The 22,837-nt window shown below is 36.3% G+C and overlaps 1 protein-coding gene across 14 annotated transcripts in view; it reads left to right on the top strand.

Moving 5' to 3' along the window:
• The window catches only part of ATOSA (atos homolog A), a 96,399-nt gene that overhangs the window by 52,900 nt on the left and 20,662 nt on the right, over positions 1-22,837 (top strand). For all 14 annotated transcript variants that reach the window (XR_013521007.1, XR_013521009.1, XR_013521006.1 and 11 more), the window contains 7 exons: positions 5,958-6,142; positions 7,726-7,928; positions 8,249-8,374; positions 9,111-10,926; positions 13,520-13,633; positions 17,421-17,500; positions 18,375-18,483. Coding sequence is in view for 8 of the 14 variants with exons in the window: in XM_017976876.4 (XP_017832365.1) it covers positions 5,958-6,142; positions 7,726-7,928; positions 8,249-8,374; positions 9,111-10,926; positions 13,520-13,633; positions 17,421-17,500; positions 18,375-18,483 (2,633 nt within the window). In the remaining 6 variants the exon portion in view is untranslated. The remainder of the gene's footprint in view (positions 1-5,957; positions 6,143-7,725; positions 7,929-8,248; positions 8,375-9,110; positions 10,927-13,519; positions 13,634-17,420; positions 17,501-18,374; positions 18,484-22,837) is intronic.

Raw genomic sequence — 22,837 nt, 5'->3', positions numbered from 1 at the left:
AAGCAGTCTGTCTGATTATAGCTCTGAGACAGCGTTGTGCAAGCACAGTCCTCATTGAGGGGCTTAGGTAGAGGGACCCCAAGAACTGTGTTTTGATTGGTTACCAATCACCACTGTCCAGTGATCTGTCCTTCATAGCCTATGAAAATTTATAACATCCTTTCTGTTCTCTTCAATATTTTACGTCAAATAATTTTTCTTTTTTCTTTTCTTTTTTTTTTTTTTTTGAGACAGTCTCGCTCTGTTGCCCAGGCAGGAGTGCAGTGGAGTTATCTCAGCTCACTGCAACCTCCACCTCCTGGGTTCAAGAGATCCTCCCACCTCAGCCTCCCAAGTAGCTGGGGTTACAAGTGTGCACCACCATGCCTTGCTAATTGTTGTATTCTTAGTAGAGATGGGGTTTCACCATGTTGGTCAGGCTGGTCTCAAACCCCTGATCTCAGGTGTTGCACCTGCCTCAGCTTCCCAAAGTGCTGAGATTTCAGGAGTGAGCCACTGTACCTGGCCAAATAGTTTATTTCTCCTAACGTGTAACTGGTAAGAAGGCCAGCAGTTCATATTTGTCTAGATTTGAAACATTTTGTTTTTGTAAAAGTAGACCTTTTCAGATGTTCTAAAATCAGACTTTATTTCTATGTCCTCAAAATATCAAGTTATATCTATTGAATTAGCCTGACATATTTCTCAGTTATTAGTCATTTTCTTCAGTAAACTCTGCTGTTGTGTTTACAGGTTGACATTATAAAAACTTTAATGATGTGACTTTTCTTTAAAAAAATTGCCAGTTTTCAAGGACAATCTATAACTATGTAACTTTTCTGAGAACTATGATTTAGTATTCTTATTTATTAAAATTAGACATTCTTCTTGACAAATTTCTAAAAGTTGTCATCACATATCACTAGTACTCAGGTACTAGTATTTTATATGTTTCAAAATACTATTATATAACCCATAGAATTCCTTTCAATACTTATGTAATAGTTACATTGGTAATTAATAGATAATTAGCATCATCTCTAATCTTTGTTTCATATTTTCCATCTAAACATTTAATACCCTAAGTTCAGCAAGTCATCTGAGGGATTGTAAACTCCAATCATGGGTTTGTTTAGTTGACTCCCTACAGAGATCATGGCCAAAACAACCAAAATTTAGTCAATGTTACATAATATAAAAGTGGCTTGGGGCAGTGGCTCACACCTGTAATCCCAGCACTTTGGGAAGCCAAGGTGGGAGAATTGCTCAGAAGTTTGAGGTTACAGTGAGCTATTATCAGGCCACTGCACTGCAGCCTGAGCAACAAAGCAAGACCCTGTGTATTTAAAAAGAAGAAAATACTTTTTCGTAGCTGTTCAGTTTTTATTACTTCAAACTTGATAATTCCTGCTGCAAGAGTTAGCCACTCCCTGCTAGGAGCTTTGGAGATACGTTACAGTTTTGCAGGCACAAGGATAACAAGTCTTAGAGTCCTGGTGATACTTACCTTTCTTTTGCTCTCTCATTACATTTTCCCCAACCTCATCCCCACTTTTTTGTCCTTTCCTAACCTGACCTGTTAGTTTCCCATAGTTTTGTCACTTGCAGAAATGATCAGGTGATCTTTAGGATATGTATGGTGGTAGTAGTAGTGTTTAAAAAGTAGTTTTAAGAGACATCCTTGTTAAAAGTGAAGAAAAAATGATGAGGGAAATGATGAGTTTTTAGCCAGGCTTTGGTACACAGTATCTGGAGAGATCATATACATTTATGCTCTGGTTAGAGGCCTACAGATGAGTTACAGTTGATTCCAAGGTGATAATGCAGAGGTAGTCAGCCAATTATGTGTTACAGTTATGTGGATTTGGATCTAAAAGAATTATGGGCTGTCTTACAAAGTGAATTTTACACCTTTTCTTTTTTTGAGACAAAGTTTTGCTCTTGTTGCTCCAGACTGGAGTGCAATGGTACGATCACAGCTCACCACAACCTCCGCCTCCTGGATTCAAGCAATTTTCCTGCCTCAGCCTCCTGAGTAGCTGGGATTACAGGCATTCGCCACCATGCATAGCTAATTTTGTATTTTTTTTAGTAGAGATGGGGTTTCTCCACGTTGGTCAGGCTGGTCTCAAACTCCCAACCTCAAATGATCCATCCTCCTCGGCCTCCCAAAGTGCTGGGATTAGAGGCCATGAGCCACCACACCCAGCCAAATTTTACATCTTTAAAGACTGTTTAATGAGACTTAAAAGTAGCGACTATATAATGTTATATGAAAAAAAAATAAGATTAAAAGCTATATTGTATTAACCTAAGTTTTTCGTTTGTTTTGTTTTGAGACAGAGACTTGCTCTGTCACCAGGCTGAAGTGCAGTGGCACGATCTGGGCTCACTGCAACCTCCAGCTCCCAGGTTCAAGCGATTCACCTGCCTCAGCCTCTTGAGTAGCTGGGACTATAGGCACACACCGCCACACCCAGCTAGTTTTTTGTATTTTAGTAGAGATTTCACCATGTTGGCCAGGATTGTCTCAATCTTCTGACCTCGTGATCCACCCACCTCAGCCTCCCAAAGTGCTGGCATTATAGGTGTGAGCCACCTCACCTGGCCCCAAGTTTGTTTTAAAAGTTGTATACGTGCTTAAAATAAGGCTATAAAGTTAACAATAGATATCTCTGAATAGTTATCTTTGTCTTATTCTGAATTTTATAAATTTCTCAGTGAATATGTTACTTTTTAATTAGAAAATCATTATTTAAATTTTGAAATAGTCACATTTTTGAAAAGTTTTATTTTTCCCTATGTTTTAGTGTGGTCAGACTGCTGTAAAATACTATAGACTTGGGTGGCTTAAACAACAGAAATTTATTTTCTCACAGTTCCAAAGGCTGGAAGTCCAAGATCGGGTTGCCAACATGTTCAGGTTGTGGCGAGAGCTCTTCTGGTTCACAGATAGCTGCTTCCTCCCTGTGCGCTTATGTGGCCTTTCCTTGAAGAGAAAGAAAGCAAGAGGGAGACACTCGCAGGCTGTGGGAGATGGGGGAAATCAGGGAGAGAGATCACTTTCTCTTCTTTTAAAGCCACCTGCATTATCACCCTTATGACCTCATTTAATTGTAATTACCTCCTAAAAGCCTTATTTTCAAATAGCTTCATAGGGGCAGTTACAGCTTCAACATACAAATTACAATTTAGTCCATCACTCAAAATTCTCTTTTACAGACTAGCAATTTTTTTATGAGTATCTTCTCTAATTTCATAACAATATATTTTAGTTACTAGTCAAGGTGCTTTTGATTACAAATAATTTACTCAACAAGCTTAAAGGAATTGATTACTAGGGATACAGAGTTCTCTCTCAGTAGGTCTCATGAGGGACTGGAACATTGTGAGGAATCAGGCAACTACTTTTTTGTGGTTTCTTTTTTTTTAAAAAAAAAACAGAGTTTCGCTCTTGTTGCCCAGGCTGAAGTGCAATGGTGCAATCTCAGCTCACTGCAACTTCCTCCTCCTAGTGCTAGGTTCAAGCACTTCTCATGCCTCAGCCTCCGGAGTAGTTGGGATTCCAGGCATGCGCCACTACCCAGCTAATTTTGTATTTTTTAAATAGAGATGGGGTTTTTCTGTGTTGGTTAGGCTGGTCTTGAACTCCTTACCTCAGGTGATCTGCCCACCTTGGCCTCCCAAAGTGCTGGGATTACAGGTGTGAGCCACTGCACCCAGCCTACTTTTACTACCTTTTCTGGCTTTCTGTGGCTACAAAGTCTCTTGTCTCTCTTATTCACTATCTAGCTTACTTTGTTCTCCTCTTTGCTGTTCCATGCCATGGCAGTCTATGGTCATTGCTTAGCTCATGGGTGTATATTGCCTCAGTTTAAGTCATAGCAGACAGAGAAAAACTAACATCTCTGAATCCTAACTCCAGTGTCCTAGGAAAGAGACTTTGACCCGGGATGGGTCAGGTGCTCACTGAATCAATTGGCTTTGGTGGGGTTGGGGAACAGGGTCATACTGTTTTTGTTTTTGTTTTTTTTAAATAAATAGAGACAGGGTCTCCCTCTGTTGCCCAGGCTGGTCTTGAACTTCTAGGCTCAATGGATTCTTCTGCCTCAGCCTCCAATCTGGGGTCACACAACTTGAAGGCTGCCGGTGTCTACTCTTGACAGTGGCTACAGTTAAAGCCTTGCTCTATGTGATCTTCCTAAAGCTCTTTCAGACAGCGAGGCAGCTGTTACTTTCATTTAACAGGAGAAAACATTAAGTGGCCTGTCTCAAGCAACATATCACTACCATAGAACCCTTCCTCACCACTGTCTTCCACCACATACCCCTGCTCAACTACTGACCATCAGTTTGTGCTCTTATAATATAGACTGCTAACCTCTGTACTAGTGGTTATCACAGTACATTATAATATGTATTTGTTGTGTCTACTGCTCTGAGAATTTTTAAAGTGTATGATCCATTTATTTTTTAACTTTTGGGGATGTATGATAAAGTGGATTAATTGACTAAGACTAGAACTGGAGCCCAGATTCTGTAGCTAAACTGTCCAGCTCCAAAAATTCACCTTTGCTACTTCCTAGCTGGGTGATCTTGGGCAAGTTACTTAACCTCTCCATGCTTCATTTATCTGAAAAATAGAAGTAATAGTCCTCACCTTCTAGAAGTGCTCTGAGGATTAAATGAGTTGATGTGTAGAAAGTACTAAGAACTGACAGTGATAAGTTAGCAAACGTTGGCTATATTTTATGTTGTAAATGGTCACTTTAGAGAAACTTTACTGAATGGTCTTAAAATACCAGTTCAATAAAGTTTACTCCCAAGGCTTCTTCTTTCCTGATAAGCCTTCCTGAAACTAGAAAAGACCATTCTTTATCATACCCTTCAAAGCTATGCATAATCTGGCTCCAGTCCTTCTTTTTGCATGCTTTATCTACATGAAATCTCTGCTCAAATTGTATCTTTTCTCTGCCCATTCCATGCTGCATTGTTCTGTTTGTTTTAAAAATTCTCTGAATCCTAAAGGTTTCAAAATTAGGAGCTATGTAAATACGACTCTGTGTTCACCTTTCACCTGGTAAGGTATAATAGGCATTTGAAATATGTTTTGCTTAATTGGCAGAGATAAGAGCAACTTTTTGTACAACAAATTATCCAAAAAAGTTGAATAGTGTGTGCAGTTTTGTGTATGAATGTTCAACTTGTATAGCAAGTTAACAGTTTTTAAAATTAACTGTTAGAAAACTAACAGTACTCATGAGAAATACTTAAATTACCATAACTACATGAAAAAAAATCTACAGATTGGATTGTTTGAAACTGTAATAACCAAAATACCATACTCCATATATTACAAATCACACTTTCTACCACTGCTTGATAATTATAGCATTTCTTCCTTAGAAACTGTTATTACTGTACAGTAAAAGCACAGAGCACCCCATGACTATGAATTTTCATGTCACAGGATTAGCAGTATGAGCATAAGGAACTAGTTAAAGAAGGGCGGGGGAGAGAAGGAGAAACATGCAGTTGGATCTGTGTCTTTTTCTAATATGTAAATCATAGCAAGAGAACATCTTAACTAAAAATACGACATAAGACATTTTAACCTTTTAGCTGTTAGTGATGATTTGTGTGTAAAAACTATTGTACCTGACATCCAAACATGTAATATAGGACAATAAATGTATTTCTAAACCTTCAGTGCTATAACTAACGTTCATATAAAAACAATTTTATTCCATAATTTTAACCAGTTCAACTAGAATTTGGAATTATCCATCATCTCCTCACTTCTGAATAGTTTGTGAATTGAAAGTTTAGTATAGTTTGATTGTCTCATTTTTATTATTTTCACTCCTGGTTAATCAATATACTAAAATGTGTAATGTGACATTATTCTAGGCATACCAGATGAGTTCTTATTAAGAGTACATTAAATTGAGGACCTTTTGTCCCTTTTTTTATTTCAGATACTCTGGATGAATATTTTGAATATGATGCAGAGGAGTTCTTGGTGTCTTTGGCCTTGCTAATAACAGAAGGACGAACACCTGAATGTTCCATAAAAGGTCGAACAGAAAGCTTTCATTGCCCTCCAGCGCAGTCTTGTTATCCAGTAACTACCAAACATGAATGTAGTGACAAGCTGGCCCAGGTGAGAGTCTTGTGTTGAATGCTTTTTATCTTTTATATAAACTAGTTTATGTTCCATCATCATCTTTATTATATTACAATTATAATTGTCACATTTCAATATAAAATTTGTCATAATCATAAAGGAAAAAAAATCTGAATCCTGGACCATAGATAATAACCTTGGCTTTCAAATAAGGCTCTTAAAGGCATGATAGGTAGCTTTGCTGATCAGTGGGGAGATGGGTACCCAATTTCATACCTGCAATCTCATAAGCTTGATTACAGACTATCTCTGCTGTTGAATTTTGCTTTCTTTATTTTTAGAGTCTCAGCCCCGGCTCATCCACTTTGTGTTCTTATTCATTTGGTAAACTGATGTTGTTTTGATTATTTTCCCCACATTAACCAATTTCCCTTTGTATTCGTTTTTTTTAATGGGATGATATTTTTTGTTAACGTTTTTGTGTAGCATTGTTAGACATCTTTTGGTGCAGGTAGCATATACTTTGCTTTAAGAATTTTTCTTCCACTTATTAGTTTCTCAAGTGTGGTCCAAATATTTAAACTTTAAAAATCTTGTCTATTTTGAGGCCGGGCACAGTGGCTCATGCCTGTCATTTCAGAACTTTGGGAGGCTGAGGCAAGCAGATCACCTGAGGTCAGTAGTTCAAGACCAGCCTGGCCAACATGGTGAAACCCCATCTCTACAAAAAATACACTATTAGCCAGACATGTTGGCACATGCCTGTAATCCAAGCTACTCGGGAGGCTGAGGCTAGAGAATTGCTTGAACCCAGGAGGCAGAGACTGCAGTGAACTGAGATCATGCCATTGTACTCCAACCTGGGCGACAAGAGTGAGACTCCATCTCAAAAAATATGTATCTTTGAGTGTTTAGTGAAAATGAGTTTTTAATATTTTGGTGTTCAGATTTAAGTAGTAATCTTTCCTGTGAAATGATGAAATTAATAAAGTAGGCAAGGCTGGGTCAACTAAGAGGCCTCTCAGACATTGTATATAGTAGTTCTTTTTCCACAAGGTAGAGCAAAGATAAAATCCTCAAGAAAATTTGCATTATAACGTTCAATACTGGCCAGGCGCAGTGGCTCACAACTCTAATTCCAGCACTTTGGGAGGCCGAGGCAGGCAGATCACCTGAGGTCAGGAGTTTGAGACTAGCCTGGCCAACATGGAGAAGCCCCATCTTTACTAAAAGTACAAAAATTAGCCTGGTGTCAGGGGCAGGCACCTGTAATCCCAGCTACTCAAGAGGCTGAAGCACGAGAATTGCTTGAACCCAGGAGGTGGAGGTTGCAGCGAGCCGATATGACACCTCTGCACTTCAGGCTGGGCAACAGAGCGAGACTTAGTGTCAAATAAAAAAAATAAAATAAATGCTCAGTACTAATTCTTGCACTCTAGAGCTCACTAGCACAGATAGATTATTAAATGAGGACACCTAGTTAGCCAATTCTGAGCAAAGCTCTGCAATAGATGACTCATTTCTCATTCAGATGTCTACTTTACAATTATAATTTTCTATTTTAAATACAAAATTAGGTGGGTTTTTGAGACATTTTGCTTATATTCATTTTCTCTAAGTGCCGCCAAGCCAGACGAACTAGGTCTGAGGTCACATTGTTGTGGAAGAATAACCTTCCAATCATGGTGGAAGTGATGCTACTCCCAGACTGCTGCTACAGCGACGATGGGCCCACCACAGAAGGAATTGATCTAAATGATCCTGCAATTAAGCAAGATGCATTATTATTAGAAAGATGGATCTTGGAGCCAGTTCCTCGACAGTAAGTTGTAGAACGTAGTTCGAAGTTGTTCTTGGTAAATCAAGTTTTTTTTATTAATTCTGATAAAGTATTTAAGTGTGTATCTTTGAATTCCTCTATGTAATAAAATTGAGATCATATTTATATTTGGCACTAAATATAAGTAAATATCATACTTACATTTGCTAATTGTGACTTCAAGTGACATCGTAAGTGCATTCCTATTCTCTTCAAAGCACACATCCTGAGTGATAAGTTTATATATGTCAGCTTCTACCATTCTAAAATTGAGTCATTTTGTACTTGCTGACATTTAAATTATGCTTTGTTACTTCCCTTAGGAATGGTGAGCGATTTATTGAAGAGAAGACGCTTCTGTTGGCTGTCCGCTCATTTGTGTTTTTTTCTCAGTTAAGTGCATGGCTGAGTGTTTCTCATGGTGCTATTCCACGAAATATTCTCTACAGGTATGTCTAGGGCAAAAAAAAGGACAGTGTGTATTCGGCCACATTGGTTAGCAACCAAATGGTATCTTATCTTTTAAATAGATCATTTCCTTCAATTATAAATATACATGGATAAAATTTACTGAGGTTTTTCAAAACAAGTTAGAGAAATTTAGATTGAATCAGTATGAATTTTGTTGTGTTAAATTTAGTATGGAATAATATCAAGAGAACTTATACTTTAGAGAACCAGTAGACTTAACGCTACTATTATAAAGTAGAAAAGTTTTCTGAGCTGCTGAATTTCTATGTTAGTTTTACTAAATTTTTGGCATCTTGAATAATGTAAATGTATAGGCTACTAAACAGCTGATTGGCTTTTTAGGCAGATGGCCATGAGATTAGGTGTCTCAATCACTCTGCACAATAGAAATAGCTGAATCCATATATCTACTAGTAAATATAAGGTCTTTTTTTCTGTTTTAACAAATATTTTTAAATTATAATATTCTTGAACTTTAATGTTTAAGTGATCTGGTATTCTTAAAAGATCATCTCTTCCAAGCATAAACTATTATATCACTTACATTGGTTTTATCAGAATGATGTGCATGATAAAGTAGCTAATAGTAAGCTTCAGTGGTAATTAATGCAAACAAAAATAAGTGTATGACTGCTTTACCTTTAAAATAATATGCAGTAATAAGGGTATAACCTTTATAATCCATTCACACAGTATTTTCCTATATGATTCTAGAATCAGTGCTGCTGACGTAGACCTACAATGGAATTTTTCACAGACTCCGATTGAGCACGTGTTTCCTGTTCCCAATGTTTCTCACAGTGTTGCCTTGAAAGTCAGTGTTCAGTCCTTGCCCAGACAATCTAATTATCCAGTTTTGACATGTAGTATTCACACTAATATTGGCCTTTATGAGAAAAGAATTCAACAACATAAACTTAAAACCCATCAGCACCATCATTCGAATGAAGCAGAACAGTGTGGTACAAACAGTTCACAGCGTCTGTGTAGCAAACAAACTTGGACCATGGCACCTGAAAGTGTATTACATGCAAAAAATGGCCCAACTCCAGAATATACTGCAGCTGTCAAAAATGTCAGACTATATCCAGGCACTGGCATTAAATCTGACCATGGGACATCTCAAGCCAATATTCTGGGCTTTAGTGGTCTAGGCGACATAAAATCACGTGAAACATCAGTGAGAACTTTAAAATCATTTCCAGTGATTGATTCCAGTGTCTCTAACCGCCAGAGTTTCTGGCAGTCAGCTGGTGAGACTAATCCTTTAATAGGCTGTTTAATTCAGGAGCGGAAAGAAATCATTGCAAGAATTGCCCAGCATTTGATTCATTGTGATCCAAGCACTTCACCTATTTCTGGACATCCATTTAATACTCAAGAGTCTAGCTCACTCCATTCAAAATTTTTCCAGGTTTCACAAGAAAATGAGAATGTGGGAAAAGGTAAAGAAACTTTCTCCATGTCTTTTGGTAGTCCAGAGTTTACCTCCCCAGAAGACACCAATGAGGGGAAAATTCGACTAAAACCAGAAACTCCTCGAAGTGAAACTTGTATTTCTAATGGCTTTTATTCTCATCTGTCTGTTGGAGAGACTAATCCTTTGATAGGCTCTTTACTCCAGGAGCGGCAAGATGTTATTGCAAGGATTGCTCAACACTTGGAGCACATTGATCCAGCAGCATCACATATCCCCCGGCAGTCATTCAACATGCATGACTCCAGTTCGGTTGCATCTAAAGTGTTTAGGAGTTCATATGAAGACAAAAATTTGTTGGAGAAAAATAAGGATGAATCCTCTGTTTCCATTTCTCACACAAAATATTCCTTGTTAGGAGACTCCAGTGATGGGAAAAACTTAATACCTAATAAATCTTTTAGCTCCTTTAAATACAATAGTAAAGAAAAGTGTTCTTTGATACCTCAAACAAGAAATCAGTGTCAAAACAATCCTAGTGAAATCATCCAAAATACATATCAGGAGACACAGAACAAAAGTACTAGTTTATTGACTTCCTCAATTATGTCTCAGTCCAAAGAAAATAACTTAGATTTGACAAGCAGATTTAAGGAGCAAGAAATGAGCAATGGAATTGATAAACAGTATTTGTATTGCAATAGTATTGAAAAACAGATTTGTGTAAATAAGTATAAGGAAAAATTAATACATGAGAATGATCATCTAAAATCCTTTGGCAATCTTCAATGTGATGATTCAAAAAAAAATGACTCAAAAACAAAAATTACTATGTTGGAAATGTCTGAATATTTGAACAAACATGAAAGCATGTGCCCAAATAAAGACTCAAAAAGGCCTAAGACATGTAAGCAAAATGCTAAACTTAATAGCATAGAGAATTATCTCAATAAAGATAATGAAGGTTTCAAATGTAAAAAGTCAGACCAATTAAAAAATGAACAGGATAAGAAAGAAGATCCAACTAATGAAAAATCCCAAAACTGTTCTCAGAGAAGAAGTTTAAAAGACTGTTTGTCTACGTGTGAGCAACCGAAAAATACAGAGGTATTGGTAAGTAGCATCTAATATGTCAAATATGATTCTCAAATGTTTGTTATGGTTTAAATTTTATTCGCAAGAGATCTAGTTATAAAGGCCCAAGGTTCCATTGTCTTTGGGACACACATCTGATACAATAATAAACCTACAGAACTAGTATTAACATCCTTGCAAATAACCCATTCTCCTAAGAACAAATGGTAAGTAAATGGAGGAAATGAAGATCTTGCGGTTTAAAAAATAGAAAATGGTACCTTTTTTTAAAAAACCATTAATAGAACAGTAATTGTTTTCATGACATGTTGGGTCTATTATTTGGGTCTTTTAGCTCTGTTCTCTCCCTGCTCTCCCATCTTAAAGGCCTATTTTTCTTCTAGTTAGAAGCACCCAGGCCAGGCATGGTGCCAGGCTCTCAACAATTTGGGAGTCCGAGGCAGAAGGATCACTTGAGCTCAGGAGGTGGAGACCAGCTTGGGTAACATAGTGAGACCCTGTCTCTACAAAAAAAAAAAAGAAATTTAAAATTTAGCCAGGCATGGTGGTACACACCTGTAGGCCTAGCTATTTGGGAGGCTGAGGTGGGGGGACCACTTGAGACCAGAAGATTGCAATGAGCTATGATTGTGCCACTACACTCCAGCCTGGGCAACAAAGTGAGATCCTGTCTCAAAAAATGAAATGTAAATAACAAGATATCTTTTATTCATATAGTACTTTAAGGTCTACAAAATACTTACAAATTATTTGATTGTTACCACTCTGAGATAGGCAAAAAAGACTTATCATGAGTCTTGTAAAATCAGGTTTTTAGAAGTAATTCATTGTTACTCAAGGACTAAACTGTGAGGCCTGGACTATAACTCAGGTGTTGGGACCAGTAGCTTAGTGATTTCCCTGTATATATTTTCAAAGTCATTAATTGACCAATGGCATAGCATAGTAGTCACACTGCTAGTGTTTGGTCCGACCTGCTAACAAGTAATACATTAAGCTAATACAAATTTAATTTCTGACTCCTGTTTACTCTCCAAGAATTGTTTATAAGTACTGAAATTAAAAAGACAACAAGAGGAATTCATTCATTTTCTCAACAGGAGGAATGAACCAAGGACTTGTGTAGTCCACAGATTTGCCCTGGATTATTGCGAGGTAGTAGAAGTCCATATTAGGAGTCGAGACTGGGGTGGGGTTGTCAGTTCAATCACTAAGGACTTTGTACAGCTACTGGTATGTCCGTTATTCTCTTTGAGTCCCAGTTTCCTCATAACTGTCCTACCTGTCCCATAATGAAACCAAGAGAACCAAGTATTCTATTAAGTTGGTGCAAAAGTAATTGCAATTTGCCATTACTTTCAATGGCCAAAACCTCAATTACTTTTGCACAAACCTATTATGGAATATAGCTGAACATTATGTACTAGCAACATACAAAATCCAAGTGTTACTTTATACATATTATATACTATTCCTTCTCTTGAAATGACAGGTCAAATATTAAATAGCTGAGTGCTTCTGTTTTTTTTTGGTTGGTTTTTTTCTGTTTTTGTTTTTTGAGACACATCACTTTTATTACAGTGTATTGTTATAATTATATTTTATTATTATCATTAATCTCATTGTGCCTAATTTATAAATTGAACTTTACAATAGGTATGTATAGGAAAAAATATATATAGTGTTTGGTACTATGCGTGATTTCAGGCATCCACTGGGGTTTATGGAATATATCCCCTGAGAATTTGGGGGAACTACCATAGCACTTTTTTCACAAATTGAAATAACAAAATATTAGCTTGCTAGATGATAAATTATGAACAAACATGACCATATAAGGCATTTACATTTGGGCATATTTTCTCTCTTTTTTTTTTTTTTTTTTTTTTTTTTTTTTGAGACAGAGTCTTGCTCCATCACCAGGCACCAGGCTGGAATGCAGTGGCGCCATCTCGGCTCACTGCAACCTCCACCTCCTGGGTTCAAGCAATTCTTCTACCTCAGCTTCCTGAATAGCTGGGACTACAGGTGCGCGCCACCATGCCCAGCTAATTTTTGTATTTTTAGTAGAGATGGGGTTTCACCATATTGGCCAGTATGGTCTCAATCTCTTGACTTCATGATCTGCCTGCCTTGGCCTCTCAAAGTGCTGGGATATTTTCTTTAGAACTTAGTTTATTCAGCATAGTACAAAAACCATTTTAGACATTGTTTTCTAATTAGAATATATATGTATGTGTAGATATAAGATACAGATACACAGTTTGAGCATATCAAATTTGAAATGTTCCAAAATTCAAACTTTTGATTGCTGAGATCTCAAAGGAAATTTTCATTGGAATGTTTCGGATTTGAGATTTTTGCATTTGGGGTGCTTAACCAGTAAAGTATGTATGATGCAAATATTCCAAAATCAAGAAAAAAATTCAAACTTCTAAACACTTTTAGACCCCAAGTATTTTGGATAAGGGATATTCAACCTTTATATCACCAGCTTCACCAGCAGTACCTCAGATTGTGTTAAGAATGAGGCTAAAAAACAAAAAAGCTGTGCAAGTTCTTTAAATGGTATTAAATTATTATAATAAAAATATAATTATTTTCCTAACAGAGGACTACACTGAATCATTCAAATGTCTGGCGAAAACATAATTTTCATTCCTTGGATGGAACTTCAACCAGAGCCTTTCATCCTCAAACTGGATTGCCTCTTCTTTCAAGCCCTGTAAGCATTTTTTTGTTATCTCATGCTGAGAATTTGCACCTATCTGAAAGGTTTACAAATAATTTTATTCAGATTTTAATTGAAAAAACTTTATCTTTAAAATAAATTTCCAGTTATCAAGCATTTTATTTTTTGACAATACATTTAACAGCTATGTGATAATATAATAGGAAAAGACAAAAATGTGAATAAAAATGAAATTTACTAGAGTTACAAAATTTCCCTGAAATTATTTTGCCTAAAAGTTTCATTGTTACTAGATGTGAAAACAAAAGCTATAGATTTGTATCTTAATGATACCACTAACTGGGTCATCTGCAAATTAAATCTATTGCTGTTTTTTATTTGGAATCCCTTTACTTAATCATCTTATTTTGAGACATATAAATCTCTACACTCCTCAGTTACATGTAAATTTAGAGATTTGAGTACAGTAGTTAAAAGCATCACTTTGGAGTCACACTGACTTCACCCTAGTTATGCAACACAATCTCTTGGAGTCTCAGTTTCCTCATGTGCGGATGATGTCTACCTTAGTGTTGTGAGGATTAGTAGCATTTCTCTTGCATGTAAGCACTCGATAGTTGGTATGGCTACCATTTCAGTTAAACATGGGGTAAGCAGTAAATTTTGTAGCAGAACTAAAAGCCTATGTAATTTGCTACAAATATTTTTAGTTGTATGTGTTTTTTAGTAACTAAAAGAATACAGTATCTGGCATATGTTCAAAAAATAATTACTGAACAATAGATGTAGAATTTAAATGTATAAGTTGGACTTCAGGGTTCCATTTTAGAAAAGTTGAAGTCCAAACAACTTTTTAAAATTCCAAATGATTTTTTTTTAATTCTTATCGGTACATAATAGTCGTATATATTTATGGGGTACATGTGATGTGTAATGATCAAATCGGGGTAAATGGGTTACCCATCACCTCAAGGCTTTATCATTTCTTTGGGTTAGGAACCTTCCAATTGCACTCTTATTTTTAAATATACAATAAATTATTTTTTACTATGGTCACCCTGTTATACTCCCAAATACTAGATCTTATTCATTGTATTCAACAGTGTTTTTGAACCCATTAACCATTCCCACTTTATCCTTCTCTACTCACAACTCTTCAAGCCTCTGGCAACCATTGTTAACACCCTTTGTCTTCATTAGTTCAATTATTTTTTTAAGCTCCCCCATTTGAGTAAGAACGTGGAATATTTGTCTTTCTTACCAGGCTTATTTCTTTCGCATAATGTCCTTCCATTTCTTTCAGATTGTTGCAAAAGACAGGAATTCATTCCTTTTTATGGCTGGATAATACTCCATTGTATCTATACTACTATGTTTTCTTTCTTCAACTATTGATGGACACTTAGGTTGCTTCCGTATCTTGGTTGTTGCAAATGGTGCTGCAGTAAACATTGGAGTGCAGCTATCTCTTTAGTATACGAATTTCCCTGTTTTTCCCTTAAGATATGTGCCCAGCAGTGGGATTGCTGGATCATATGGTAGTTCTATTGTTAATTTTTTGAGGAACCTCCATGTTCTTCTCCACAGTGGCTGTACTAATTTACATTCCACTAACAGTGTATGAGGGTTTCCCTTTTGTTCCCTCCTTGCCAGCATCCATTATTGCCTGTGTTTTGGATAGAAGTCATTTTAACTGGAGTGAGACAACATCTCATTAAGGTTTTAATTTGCATTTCTCTGGTTAGTGGTGTTGAGCATTTTTTCATGTACCTATTGGCCATTTGTATGTTGTCTTTTGAGAAACGACTGTTCAGATATTTTTTGTCCATTTTAAAATAAAAACTCCAAATGTATGACCTACCTATGAGGTGATTTAAAATGCTTAAGTGATTAGGGAAAGAAATTTCAGCATCATGCCGGTATAAAAAGCACCACAGACTTCTCTGGTCAATCTGGTGGACTGAGTCAGTATAGGAAGACACTTGCCCCTTCCCCCACACAGAGATTCTGGAAGAAGTATAATAACTTCCAAATGCATAATGTGAGAGCAAGAAAGAAAAATTCCCAAGGAGTAACCTGGTCCCCTAGGATATTTGAACTAAAATATTACTAGGGTTCAATGCCCCTGCTGAGACAGGAGTCCAGGCTACAAGTCTGTAGCAGTCTCAGCTGAGACCAGATTCTTCATAAAGCCAGAAACAGGGAAGACTGGCTTTTTATAAATGAGGGAGGAGAAAAAATATTCATCTGTTTACTCACAAGTGTATCGGGTGGAGTATGTGGGAGAAAAGGAAGCACCTGAAAGAAATTGTGCCTAAATCTAAGCCACACATAGTAGGGGTTCTGAATTTATGCTACCTATGAAATTCAGAGATGTCTAGCTAAGAAAAAGCCATGAAAACTAAATTGGAACCTTTGAAATCCATTTAGTACTAGAAGAGGAAACATGAAACTATCCCACATCTGTAACACAGAGTAGCAAGGATTTATTTTTATAGAAATATCTCTTACTGAAGATGATCTTAGAGGAAAAAAAATTACAAAGCACCTTAAAAGAATCAGCAGGAGCAAGAAATGGGATGTTGTACATAGAGGAACTCTGTTATCAGAGCAAATTGAGAGTTAAAAATAACTATTTAAAGTGTTTCTGGGAGACAAATGAAGGCAAAGATTGGGAATTTAGATGAAACATCATAGATTTGAACTAAATAGAAAGTCTAGATATGAAAAATATATGAAGTCCATACACAGAGATGCATATACATACAGATGAATTTTACAGCAGACTAGGATCAGCTCAATAGAGATTTTGTGAGTGAGTAGGCAAATATTTAGGGAGCACCTAGAATGAAGCACAAAAAGGAAGAGAAATAGTAAAATATGAAAAAGCTCTAGAGAAAAGAAAATAAGATGTTCAGTATAAGTCTAGTAGAAATTTAAAAAGAAGGACTGAATAGATTAGGAAAATGCAATATTAGAAGTAAAGGTAGAAAACTTTCCAGAATTGAAGACATGAGGGTTTAGATTGAAAATTTCACAGTAAATTCTGACTACGGCAAATAAAATGGTGCACTTGTACAACTCTCCAAATGTTGAGGTGGTTTAGACTTTCAGTATCATCTATTTCTTCAGTCACCAATTAGACCAATGAGTCAGATACACATCTTTAATATTATAGAAACAAAACTATCTAACTTGTATGTTGTATATTATTTTACCTTTATTAACATGTAGGTCTTTCATTGTAGGATATTTTGAGCTGGGTGGTGTTTTGCCCTAAAAGTAATCTAGCATACAATGATGATTGAAAACCTAGGAGAGTAGTACTTTTCAAATCTATTCTCTGTAAAGCATTAGAGTTCTTGGAAATGTTGCAGTCAGTGGAATGGGCAAAAGATGGGTTGTGCTGGTGAGACCTCAGGCTTCTATCTCTATTTTGTTGGTTTTTTTCTTCTTTATTTTAAAGTTGGAAGTATCCCCCCGTCAAAAGAAATAATAGAGACGTATACAAAAAAGCCAAATGCTATTTATATTATATATTGGAATTCTATGCAGGATTTGATTTTGGAAAAAACTGGTTCTGCTTCTTAGAAAAATCAAAACCTAGTAAAAGTGCTTTTATTAATCATCTGTTTTTTCAACACTAGTTAATAAAATAAGAAATGAGAACAATATGTAATGAACAGCATGATTTTAAATAAGCTATTACAGAAGTTGTAGTATTTCAAAGATATGCCTAACTTTCATTTGAAAAGTATGTTATCAATTCAAGAAAAAATTAATTTTGTTTTAATATCACAAATGATCGTTTTGACCTTAGGTTCCTCAAAGAAAAACACAATCGGGTTGCTTTGATCTGGACTCTTCATTACTGCATCTGAAAAGCTTCTCATCTAGAAGGTATTTATCTCAAAATTCATTTGTGTGTATCAAACAATTTCACAAAATTGTGGTCTTTAACAATAAATAATGTTGATTCTAAAAATCAGAATTGTAACAGGAATCTTATTTACAGTATGATACCATGTACACACACAGTTATTAAGTGTGGAAGAAATTAAGTCAATGAGTAGCAACTATATAGTGGTCATCATAAACTCTTACATTGGTTTTAACATTTAAGTGGTTTTATATATTTCTAGTCATTAACCTCTACTACCTGTTACTCTTTCAGGGGGGGAAAAAACAACCTTGGCCATTTTTTTCCATGTTGGCAAATAATACTCTGATTATTTTCTTTAGTCACACAATTTTGCCCTTGTATTCTCATTCTTAACTGAAAATAAGATTGATATAGAAGTCTGCATTATTATTTATTTCCAGTAGATGCCACTATCTGATATGTTCTAAATTCCATCCTGAAACCTTTTAGGATGTGTGTATGTGCTTTTAGGATGTGTGTATGTGTGTTTATAAAATATTGTAACAAAGATAATAAAATCTGGGAATTTTAAACTTGAAATTTTATATTTTAAAATTTGGTAACAGTTTTATTATGGTCCTTTGAGTAGAATTGTTCAGATTTTCCTAATTTTGTACCAAAGTAAATAATATTGTGGCTGGGCTTGGTGGCTTACGCCCGTAATCCCAGCACTTTGGGAGGCTGAGGCAGGTGGATTGCCTGAAGCTAGGAGTTTGAGGCTGTAACGAGCTATGATGGCACCACTGCACTCTAGCCTGGATGACAGAGTAAGACCCTGACTCCAGAAAAAAAGAAAAAAAAGTATTGTGGCTAATGTGTTATTTTGCTGATTTGTTGTTTTTTTTTTAATAGTCCTCGACCATGTTTAAACATTGAAGATGATCCAGATATTCATGAAAAACCATTTTTGAGTTCTAGTGCTCCACCTATAACAAGTCTTAGTCTCCTAGGAAATTTTGAGGTAATGTGCTTTGAAACTGTTTTTTAAATGGAAATTTCTTATCCTAGGTTCCAGGGTGTCATTTTATGTCTTTAACTTTGGTCGTGAAAGGAATTGTCTTTTTTTCAAGCATTGAAATTACCTTTTTAGTTTATTTTCACAAGAAGGGAAGTCAGAGTTGTTGGCAGTGACATCTTAGAATTGGGTAGCTGATGGAGAATAGAAGACTAGTGAAATTAGGTTGGATTGAGGAATCTATTACTTTAGCCAGGAGGATATATTTGTCTTCTTCTTACTTGTTAAAATTGGGTCTAGGACCCAGGGAGCATAATGGTGGACTATCAGTAGCCCCTTCATAATCAGGGAAGTTGATTTGCAAAACCAAACGGTTCTGTGTACTTTATTTGCAACTTCTTTGTAAATCTATGGCTATTCTAAAGCAACAAGCTTTTTTTTTTTTAATTCAAATAAGATTTCTGATGTGTTTATTCCCAATATTTCTACTTGGGGTCAAGTGGAAACCATGGGTTTCAGTTATCTGTTTCAGTTATCTGTAATTAGAATTGAGTTTAACCTTAAACATGAACCTATAAACATTTTTAAAGTGATTTTAACTGGTGAGTTTTTTGGGGGAAAATAATTAAAATTTTGTATTTTTAAGATAAGTAGTTTAACGGGAGTTTTGTTTTAATATATTAACCATATGCTTTGTAACTATTTCACTAGTGAAGCTATCTTTCTAAGTTTTAGTGGAAATGAAAAGATGTTTTATGGGAAGTCTTTTCATGTCACTTTGAGAAGGTATCAGTTTGGAGATGTCAAGCTCTCTATTCTTCTTTGTCATCAAATTAAAATTGCATAGGCCATTGTGAGGGTCAGGTGCTCTGCAACCTTTGTACTACAAGACCTTTTTTTTTTTTTTTTGCTCCTTTTGAGGTGTATACTACAAAGGAGCCAGAAAAAAAATGTGTAAGTGAAAAAGAGAGCAGTCTGATATGTGAAAACTTTAGAAAAGGGAATGTATTAAGGCTGTTTTTTGCATTGCTGTAAACAAATACCAGAGACTGGGTAATTTATAAAGAAAAGAGGTTTAGTTGGCTCACAGTTCTGCAGAATTTACATGAAGCATAGTGCAGGCATCCACTTCTGATGAGGCCTTCAGGAGCTTTTACTTACGGTGGTAGGCAAAGGGGGAGCAGACACAGCCTATGATGACAGCAGGAGCAAGAGAGTGAGGGGAGAGGTACCATATGCTTTTAAACAACCAGATTTCATTAAGAACCTACTATTGCAAGGACAGAACAAGCCATTCATGACGGATCCACCTCCATGACCAAAACACCTCCTACCAGGCTCCACCTTCAACGTTGGGGATTACATTACAACGTGAGATTTGAAGGGGACAAACATATCCATATCCAAACCATATCACAGAAGATATTTAAAAGATTAGTATACAGTTTTCAGAGGATTCTATTTGTGCAGATATAGATACATTTTTCAAGTGACTTAAGAAATAGAGATGTTCTGAGACTGTTCAACCCATAGGTCTTATTTGTAATGAATTTAATGTTTTAAGTAAATTACAGAAGATATTTCCTCTGCTTAGTGAATTTGATATTCTGCAGCAATAAAAGATGGGGTTAGACTTGAATCACTAAAAAGACACATTAGATTTGTTTAATGAAACAGGGCAAAGTCTTATCCCTGTAATGGGGGAAATCATGATCTTTAGACATTATTTATGGGGCATTAATTAAAGTCTGGAAACACATGGGCACAGAATAATACCCAAATAGTCTAATACCTAATAGTCACCTTTTCTGTCTACCATTTAGAGCCAGCTTGTCCAGCTGTGGCCTAGGACGGCTTTGAATGCAGCCCAACACATATTTGTAAACTTTCTTAAAATGTTGTTAGATTTTTTTTTTTTGCAATTTTTTAAAGCTCATCAGCTAGTGTTAATGTCTCTCTCTCATATGTAGAGTATATATATATACACACACACATATATATCTATATATACACACACATATCTATATACACACATATATATTTTATATATATATATATATATATATATATATATATATATATATATATATATTTTTTTTTTTATGACAGAGTCTTATTCTGTCACCTAGGGTTGAGTGCAATGGCACAACCTTAGCTCATTGCAACTTCCACATCCTGGGTTCAAGTGATTCTCCTGCCTCAGCCTCCTGAGTAGCTGGGATTACAGGTGCATGCCACCACACCCAGCTAGTTTTTGTATTTTTAGTAGAGACGGGGTTTCACCATGTTGGTTAGGCTAGTCTCCAACTCCTGATCTCAGGTGATCCACCTGCCTTGGCCTCCCAAAGTGCTGGGATTATAGGCATGAGTCACTGCGCCCAACCAATGTTAGTATATTTTACATGTGGCCAAGACAATTCATATTTTACATATGGCTCAAGACAGTTCTTCTTCTTCCAGTGTGGCCCAGGGAGGCCAAATGATTGGACACACCTGATTTAGAGTTTTCTACTGCAGAACCTTGTCATCATCTGTTCAATTCGTCTGTCCTGTGATTTTCTTCTGTCATTTCAGTCCAGCATAATACAACCATTAGAAATGAGTTATTTTTCCTCTATGAGGGAATCTTAGTGCTTTCTGTCACTATAAAATACCTTGTATCTTCTAGAATTTTATATAAATGTAGTCACACAGTATTTACTCTTAGGGAGGTGGCTTGGGGATTTATTTAACCCAGTGTCACTGTTTTTAAGATAACCCATGTTGTCCTGTATATCAAGAGTTCATTCCTTTTTATTGTTGTTGTATGGATATACCACAGTTTGTTTATTCATTCACCTTATTTTAGACTTGTGGGTTATAACCAGTTTGGGGTTATTAAAAATAAAGCAGCTATAAACAGTTGTGTATGAATTTTTATGTGGACACACATTTTCATTTCACTTGGGTAACTATCCAGAATAGGATAGAATAGGTAATAGGATAGATGTCTATTTAACAGTTAAGAAACAGTCAAGCTGTTTTCCAAAGTGATTATACCTTTTTTTTTTTAATTTTTTATTGCATTTTAGGTTTTGGGGTACCTGTGCAGAACATGCAAGACAGTTGCATAGGTACACAGATAGCAGTGTGTTCTGCTTCCTGTCTCCCCTTCACCCACATTTGGCATTTCTCCCCAGGCTATCTCTCCCCAGCTCCATCCCGCTGGCCCTCCCCTTTTCCCCCCAATAGAATCCAGTGTTTAGTACTCCCCTCCCTATGTCCATGTGTTCTCATTTTTCATCACCCGCCTATGAGTGAGAATATGTGGTATTTCATTTTCTGTTCTTGTGTCAGTTTGCTAAGAATGATGTTCTCCAGATTCATCCATGTCCCTACAAATGACACAAACTCATCATTTCTGATTGCTGCATAATATTCCATGGTGTATATGTGCCACATTTTCCCAATCCAGTCTATCATCAATGGGCATTTGGGTTGATGCCAGGTCTTTGCTATTGTGAACAGTGCTGCAATGAACATTCGTGTGCATGTGTCCTTATAGTAGAACGATTTATAGTCCTTTGGATATATACCCAGTAATGGGATTGCTGGGTCAAATGGAATTTCTATTTCTAAGGCCTTGAGGAATCGCCACACTGTCTTCCATAATGGTTGAACTAATTTACACTCCCACCAACAGTGTAAAAGTGTGCCTTTTTCTCCACATCCTCTCCAGCATCTGTTGTCTCCAGATTTTTTAATGATCGCCATTCTAACTGGCGTGAGATGGTATCTCAATGTGGTTTGATTTGCATCTCTCTGATGACCAGTGACGATGAGCATTTTTTCATATGATTGTTGTCCTCATATATGTCTTCTTTCATAAAGTGTCTGTTCATATCCTTTGCCCAATTTTGAATGGGCTTGTTTGTTTTTTTCCTGTAAATCTGTTTGAGTTCTTTGTAAATTCTGGATATCAGCCCTTTGTCAGATGGGTAGACTGCAAAAATTTTTTCCCATTCTGTTGGTTGCCGATTCACTCTAGTGACTGTTTCTTTTGCCGTGCAGAAGCTGTGGAGTTTGATTAGGTCCCATTTGTCTATTTTGGCTTTTGTTGCCAATGCTTTCGGTGTTTTGTTCATGAAGTCCTTGCCTACTCCTATGTCCTGGATGGTTTTGCCTAGATTTCCTTCTAGGGTTTTTATGGTGCCAGGTCTTATGTTTTAAGTCTTTAATCCATCTGGAGTTAATCTTAGTGTAAGGTGTCAGGAAGGGGTCCAGTTTCTGCTTTCTGCTCATGGCTAGCCAGTTTTCCCAACACCATTTGTTAAACAGGGAATCCTTTCCCCATTACTTGTTTTTGTCAGGTTTATGAAAG

Source organism: Callithrix jacchus, chromosome 8 (genome assembly GCF_049354715.1).
Source record: "Callithrix jacchus isolate 240 chromosome 8, calJac240_pri, whole genome shotgun sequence".
In the NCBI taxonomy this organism is placed as follows: domain Eukaryota; kingdom Metazoa; phylum Chordata; class Mammalia; order Primates; family Cebidae; genus Callithrix; species Callithrix jacchus.
Note: the sequence above shows the minus strand (reverse complement) of the source record. Positions and strands in the feature narration are given on the sequence as shown.